Source organism: Mytilus edulis, chromosome 13 (assembly GCF_963676685.1).
Source record: "Mytilus edulis chromosome 13, xbMytEdul2.2, whole genome shotgun sequence".
Taxonomy (NCBI): Eukaryota; Metazoa; Mollusca; class Bivalvia; order Mytilida; family Mytilidae; genus Mytilus; species Mytilus edulis.
In genome coordinates, this window is record NC_092356.1 from 43,704,968 (window position 1) to 43,713,290 (window position 8,323).

General features: G+C 32.7%; 1 protein-coding gene across 1 annotated transcript; it reads right to left on the reverse strand.

The window, feature by feature from the left end:
* Positions 1 to 1,856: 1,856 nt before the first annotated feature.
* On the reverse strand, positions 1,857 to 8,061 carry LOC139500941 (COP9 signalosome complex subunit 7b-like; the record flags this gene model as incomplete). Its single annotated transcript, XM_071289870.1, is given in 5 exon segments — positions 1,857 to 2,102; positions 6,201 to 6,325; positions 6,454 to 6,559; positions 7,100 to 7,242; positions 8,002 to 8,061. Coding segments are annotated over 5 exon segments (471 nt in total), but the record flags the coding sequence as incomplete, so codon positions are not given.
* Between the last annotated feature and the right edge of the window lie 262 nt (positions 8,062 to 8,323).

Genomic DNA, 8,323 nt, shown 5'->3' on the forward strand with positions numbered 1-8,323 from the left:
CTTGTAGATTTCGAAAAAGAGTAGGCTAATGCCGCTACAAGGCAGCACTCGCAAAGTGGAAAGGGATAAATATAAGTTGCAAAACTTGTTTCCCAATCCACTATAAATAAATATGTTTAAAACTATCTATTGATTAGTGTATTAGTTTGTCATTAGTTTTAGTGTAAAGACTGCAACTTTAGTTGCAGAAAGCTCGACATAGGGATAGTGATCCGGCGGAGGCTAATTTTGCTAACTTCTTAAAAGCTTTATATTTTAGAAGGTGGGAGACCTGGATGTTTCATACTTTGTATATAGATGCCTTATGTTACGAATTTTCTGTCAGTCACATGTCCAATGTCCTTAACCTTATTTTCATGGTTCAGCGACTAATTGGAAAAAAAATAAAGATTTTTTGTAATGTTAAATTCTCTCTTATTATTAGTCATAGGATAAGTATATTTATTATGTGCATACCTTTCATGCCCTCATGACCGTCTGACAGTTTTCACTTGACCTCTACCTCATTTCATGGATCAGTGAACAAGGTTAAGTTTTGGTTGTCCAGTCCATATCCCAAACTTTATAAGCAATAGGTCTAGTATATTTGGTGTAAGGAAGGACTGTAAGGTGTACATGTCCAACTGGCAGGTGTCATCTGACCGTGACCTCATTTTCATGGTTCAGTGGTTGTAATTAAGTTTTTGTGTTATGGTCTTTTTTTTCTAATACTATATGCAATAGGTCAACTATAATTGTTGTATGGAAAAATTGTTAGCTGTGCATGTCTGTCTGGCATGGTTCATCTGATCATGACCTCATTTCCATGGTTCCTTAATCAATGTTTAGATTTCTTGATTAATGTTAAGTTTATGTGACAGTTGTAATAAAGAATTTTATTTAGGACTAGCAACAAAATATCAAGGATCAATGATTAGCAAAAAAAAGGAATGGGGTACTGTAGCCACATAAGCATATGCTTCAAAATGTCTTCAATTCAATTGGTGAACATAACTGAATACTTAGACAAGTTTTCACTAGTCATATAGTTGCCAGACAGTTTTAACAATACAATGCCAAGTGATGGAAACAGGCTTCATTTGGGTATGACAAATAAGAACCAACAACAATAACTGAATTACAGGCTGCTGACTTCGGTAAGACTTGATTTCTTTTGACACAAGAAAACTAATTTTTCACAAATAGATCAAAGCAAAATACTCACAAACAGTAAATTCAAAGGCTCTGTGTTTAAGATCGTACTGTGATCTATAATGGTTTACTTTTATAAATTGTAACTTGAATGGAGAGTTGTCTCATTGGCACTCATACCACATCTTCTTATATCTAACTTAATTTCAGTGCATTATTAAACTATTTAAATCTACCAACATTAACAGATTTAACAAATCAAATTACTGAGGTACTATAGCCACAGACCCTCATAAGCATAATATGCTTAAAAATGTCAATTCAATTAGCAATGATTAGTTAAAATTGCTAAATATTTAGGCAAGTTTTCACTAGTCATATAGTTGCAAGACAATTTTAACATTAGGATGCCAAGTGATGGAAATATGGTCTGCATTTGTGCATCACAAGATTATATGGTTTTTTTTATTATCCAGATCACCAGGTAACTTTAAAGCCAATTTGAAATCATTGACAATCCACATACAGGGTAACATATCTTCAAAAAATTTAACGTTCACAGGTCTTTTTTATAAGACATCAAATTGCAAGGGTGCACACCAAAAACTCAGGTCACTGGTCAGATTTGACCATGTTGGAACCACAATTAGATGTTTTGACTTGATGAAGGAAACAATATATCTATTGAATTTACATGATGGCCATGTTTGAACCCCAATTAGATGTTTTGACTTGATGAAGGAAACAATATATCTATTGAATTTACATGATGGTCTGACAAAAATGTACAAATATTTTTTTTTATAAATTACATAAAGTGAAATCTTTATTGTCTGACACATAATCATGATAATAATATAAACAAACAGTCACATGTTCTACACATCACATGATCTTCACATCACATGACTTTCTGTCATAACAAATGTTTGTATCACTTCCACAGCTTTGTACCACTACTTCCTCTTATTCTACAATAAAAAGAAAATGTTTTTATAGGCTTTCCAATTAGTTCTATTCCATAATCAAAGTGCTGTAAGCGCTGAAGGCAGTTAACCAAAAACCTGGCAAACGTAATTATGTGCAGTGGCGGATCCAGAAATTTTCATAAGTGGGGGCCCAATGCCTGCCTAACAGGGGACCTTCTCCTGTCATGCTTCAGTGATTCCCTATATAATCAACCAAATTTTTCTCAAAAATGGAAAGGGGGGGGGCACTGAAAAACCCTCTAAATTCGCCTCTGATGTGGCATTAAACATTCATATATTGTACATTTATGTTTATCTAATGAATTAATTATTAAGGCAAATAATTTATATGTTATCAAGGTTTCAATAGCAATGAATATATAAATGTATATTTTTTATGGTGAGTCTGCAGTGGTACAAGTTCGCAATGATTGTAGTTGTTCTAGTTGGTAGTTAACGTTGGTTTTAGTTGACTGTTAGTAGTACGTGTTGACTTAGTACGAACATCTAATAGTATGAATGGACTGGTTTCCCTGTAAAGAAAACTGAGTATGTGTTCTATAGTACAATAGTTATGCGACACAAATCAGACAAATGTTCACTACTACAAGGATCAAAGGTGAGGTCTGACTGACCTGCCCATAGTAAATGTAAATGATTTGTTATATTGTCCCATACATGAATATATATGGTTTAGGGGTGGGGATCTCGAGGGTTTTCAAGTTCTCAAACAGGAAGGGGTAGGGTGACCCCAGGGACTTCCCCTATATTTCATTTGATTTGTTATATTGTTCCATACATGAATCTATATGGTTTAGGGGTGGGGATCTCGAGGGTTTTCAAGTTCTCAAACAGGAAGGGATAGGATGACCCCAGGGACTTCCCCTATATTTCATTTGATTTGTTATATTGTCCCATACATGAATATATATGGTTTAGGGGTGGGGATCTCATCGGTTTCCAAGTTCTCAAACAGGAGGGGGTAGGGGGACTTCCCCTATATTTCATTTAATTAGTTATTTTGACCCTATATATAATTAAGGGGTGGGGATCTCACGATTTCGTAAGTTCCCAAACAGGAGGGGGTGGGTAACCCCATGGACTCCCCTTATATTTCATTTGATTAGTTATATATATAGTCCCATACATGAATGTATATGGTTGAGAGGTCATCCGTTTCAAAGTTATCAAACAGTGGGGGGGGGGGGGGGGGGGGGGGTAGAGTGGCCCAAAGGACGCCACCTATATGATTTGCCTACATTCAGGTAGTTATTTGTGAAAATAAAGTAAGAATCTTCCAGCTACTTTAACTGATCCTTCAAAATTGAGAAAAAAAAATACCCCTTCAAAATTGCAGTAATATGTTTACACTTTAAAAGCATCTTACATGCATTATCAACATTTATCACTGATAAAGAAAATTTAAACTGTGACCAGGAACATATATATTGTTAGATATACTGTTCCCAGCTGTCACAATGTATTGGATTTTGACATTAAAATTTGTCAAAAGTAATTTTGAGTTTCTGTTTAAAATATTTTCTGCTTTTTCTTTCTTTTACATATATCTTTTGGTTTTCAATTCTAGTGTTTATATTCATTTACCATGCATAGATGTATTTTGTCACCTGCCTGGATTCGCCAAAAACCTGGAATTACCCTTATCCGCATCCGGTATCGAATCCTAAATTGTAATTGTCTTTTCACGGCAGCCATTGTCATTGTGTTCCAATGTTGTTTTTGTCAGTCAGATACGATTTTACTCGTATTAACACATCTTTTGTCGGCGATTTTCTGTATATAGCTAGCGATTGAACAAAATTGACATCGCTGTCATGAATAATAATGATTAAAATAAGTTTTGAGATCGTTGATTTGGAGACTTTGGCGAAAAGGTTTGCAAAGCTAGTTTTTATTTTCTTTCAAGTGGAACTGAGACTACTATAACTGTGATACAGTTGTCTCAGAGGGGAAGGCCCGTCGGGCGTGGCTAGTAACCAATTCGAAAGTGGAAGGTCACGGACCTCAGACCACCGCTAATTTGAACCCCTGCCTCCAAATTGAAAATTTACGAATTTCGTCTTCTAATTTGAAATTGCCGCCAACAGCATGAACAGTTGAACTTATTATATAATAGACTACTGACGTAGTTGTACTACGTATTGACGACAAACAATATTCCTACGACTTTTGCCATTTGGGAAATCTTAACTACTTGTCTTAAAAGATTTTCGGCGATTAAATATTTCGTACAATTGTTTTTTGACATCTTAGCCAAAAGCACAGGCGATAATAAACTACATAAGAATTCCTAATGAGTGCAACTTCAAAACTTTTGGGAAAATCGACGACCATTTAACGTTTTTATGGTAATATTTTTTATATTCTAGAATAAAAAGTATTAAAAAAGTGTTCAATTAGTTATATATAACATAGTAGCCAGCTAGATAATAACAATGGCAAGTATTTCAGAATTTTTTGGGTAGACCACAAATCTAGGGTGCTCGCATAATGCAGATTAACTGCATAAAAATCGATGTTAAAGAATCCAAAATCCATATCCTTAGAGTAATTTTTCTTACATTAAATTGAAATACATACGGTTCAGAAATAGAAATGCCAAAATCAATCTTACTTCCTTTTCAGTTTTAACTACTTAAAGGTCTACAACACAACAACAATAAAATCTAAAATTGAACTTGACCTTCACTTAGTCTCAGAAAACAACATATCTAAATTTGAAAATATTACTTCAAAGTGTTTTTAAGTTATTGCATGGACACTGTTTGGTTGGCTCTGCCCACCAGACTTCCCATCCAGTCACCTGCCAGCAGTGCATCGTCAAATTATATACCATATTTACTTTAGAAATCCGGTAAAAATAAAGGGCTGCGCTTTAGCGCATGGTACGCCCATTGCTCTTTTAACTTGTCTTTTATGCTTTAAATGAATTTATATGATCAACTAGAAATATATATACAAATCAAAAGGGATGTTACATTAATATATTCACCAAAGTTTCATAAAATCCCCCTTTTTTAAGTATAAAAATTCATTACTTGAGAAAACGTAAAATCTAAAATTTATAAAAATGGAAAGGGAGCTTATGTCAATAGATATAAACAATTTATCAAAGTTGCATAAAATTTTGTGAAAGTGTTAGTTATTGTCCCAAAATTGGAAAATCCCCCCTTTTTTAAGCATAAAAATTCATAACACAGAAATGTAAAATCTGAAATTTATAAAAATTGAAAGGGAGCTTACATCAATAGATATAAACAATTCACCAAAGTTTCATGGACATTGGTGAAAGCCTTTTTGAGTTATTGTCCGAAGTGTTGAAAATCCCCCTTTTCTTATGAATAAAGCCCCATAAATCCAAAACATAAAATCTGAAATTTATAAAAATTGAAAGGGAGCTTACATCAATAGATATAAACAATTCACCAAAGTTTCATGGACATTCGTGAAAGCCTTTTTGAGTTATTGTCCGAAGTGTTGAAAATCCCCCTTTTTTTATGAATAAAGCCCCATAAATCCAAAACTTAAAATCTGAAATTTATAAAAATTGAAAGGGAGCTTACATCAATAGATATAAACAATTCACCAAAGTTTCATGGACATTGGTGAAAGCTTTTTTGAGTTATTGTCCGAAGTGTTGAAAATCCCCCCTTTTTTATGAATAAAGCCCCATAAATCCAAAACTTAAAATCTGAAATTAAAAAAAACCGAAAGGGAGCTTATGTCAATAGATATAAACAATTCACTTAAGTTTCATGGAAATTGGTGAAAGTGTTTTTGAGTTATTGTCCGAAGTGTGGAAGACGGACGGACGGACAGACGGACGGACGGACAGACAGACAGACGGACGGACAACGGTATACCATAATACGTCCCGTCTAAAAGACGACGGGCATATAAAAATAGATCAGAATGTACAATACAATGTCAATAGCTTGCACTTTTATTTTAGATCCTTCCTTTGACTTATATGATGACGTAGCTATATAACGACTATTTATCACCACCAAGAAGGTAGGTAATCAGATTAGATTACATGCATATTGAATATACATTGTACATGTATATGTAACAGCTTACCCTTTAGTTTTAGATCCTTTCTTCGGCTTATCTGATGACATAGCTATATCTCGACTATCTGTTACCATCTGTTCTTCTGAATCTGTTTGTTGTGTACTTTTCAATGTTTTCTTTATATTTGCAACCTGTAAAACATTGAAAAAATTATAAACATACTTTTTACAGCCAAATGATTCTATAAGTAATTATGTTGTTTTTTTAAAGAGAAATGCTTCAAGTAATCATATATTTTTGTAAGCTTTCAATTATTTACCTCTTGTTCCATTTGCTGTTTTATTCTTATATTATTTTCTTTATTTTGATTGGCCTTTGTTATCTGTAGTTCTATACTTTGTAAAACAGCTTCACATCCATTGCACCTGGAAAAAAAAAGTGTTTCAATAAAGTATGGGCTAATCCTGTTTGTATTTATCATTGTTGAAGTTCAATATCTCTATGTAAGACACTGTTTCCCTTACGACAAGATTTAAAATCCATTAAATTATCAAATAAGAAATAAGAACTTTCACATTTCATTTATCAGATCTTTAAAATACAAATAATAGTTGTTGCTTTGAAATCTAACACACACTTGCAGCCAAGGGATTTTGACCACCAATAAAACCAATCCCTTAAAGACTTCTAAATTAAAGAATCTGATTGAAGTTTGACGATTAAGGTCAGAGTGACATGACCAGTAATAACTGTTATCGGAGAAATCCTGGCTAATGGCCTGTAAACTACAAAGATATAGCAATCCTTGGACAACTGGCATAAGATTCAGATTGATACGTTCTTTGGCAAAAAGAATTATAATTCAAATCTCCAAAAAAGTCCAAGATTGGTCAATATTTAAATGACAGTCCTATTTAGCAATGGAAGGGCAAGAAATACATGGTCAAAGTGTCCTAAATACTCACCAGTCCTGTAAAACATTAATGATCTCTGGTACAGCTTCAGATCTGATGTCACGACCAATGGCGTAGTCTACTTCTAGTCTCTGATTCTTCTGGTCTAGTTTACCGTGTATTATATCAGCATATATCACCTCTATTATTAAATCCTAAATAAAGACAATACAATAAAATAACAATACTGGTATATTCATTTTGATTAAATTACTATAAACCATCTATTTTTGCACAATATTTTGTTTTTACACTTTGTAGCAAGCAGACTATGCAAAATATCTTAATCATCAATTTTAATCTCTGTTGATGTATAATACTATTGATATCCTAGTTTTACATGTTCAGGATAATTTTTATTTGTTATTTTTTACTCATAAAAGTTGAAAAATTGTGGTTCATAGTATGTTTTTTAGTAAATGCAGCAACATACCAGTAATCATTATTGTATTTCTACAGCTGTTGTTGTGTGTATAACGTTTTATATTTCAAGTAAAATAAGTTTATTATTTACCAGTACCAGTATACCAAAATAAAATTTCAGACTATACTGTATGCAAATTCTCCCTCAGGCATTCTAGAATCATGACAAACAGACCAATGCCAAGTCTTATGGGCATAATTACAACATTTAACAATCGACTCTTTCTGTGACATAATAACAGAAGCATTGTGACATTTGAAATCTAAAAGTGATGATCTATTACAAAATTTTAAAGACATTTTGTAATATCGCAATTTGAAATTATTGAAAGGAACACAAGTGGGCTTTGTACCTTGACCTATAATGGTTTACTTTTACAAATTGTTTTTTGGATGGAGAGTTGTCTCATTGGCACTCATACCACATCTTCCTTTATCAATATGTAGTAAAACAGTCAAACAAAACGTCTATTGTCTGTAATATGAATTACCTCTAAATTTCTTAAATTCTGTATGTCAAGTTCTTGCAATAAAACTGAATAAGGAATGTGCTGAAAGATAAAATACAAAGAATTCTAATAGATTGGTGAATTAATTGATATCATAGTTTCTCATCAATAAATTTCATAAAGTTCTATGTGGATTTAATATTGCCATTTTTTTTAAATAGTAAAAAATTAATTATCACTTTTTCAGGAAATGGTGAATAAAAAATAATCCTATCTCAGTCTTAAATTCAGACTTAATTTTATTTTCAAGTTCATCTTCATCAAAAGATTTCATTTTCAAGTTCATCTTCATCTAAAATAGGTA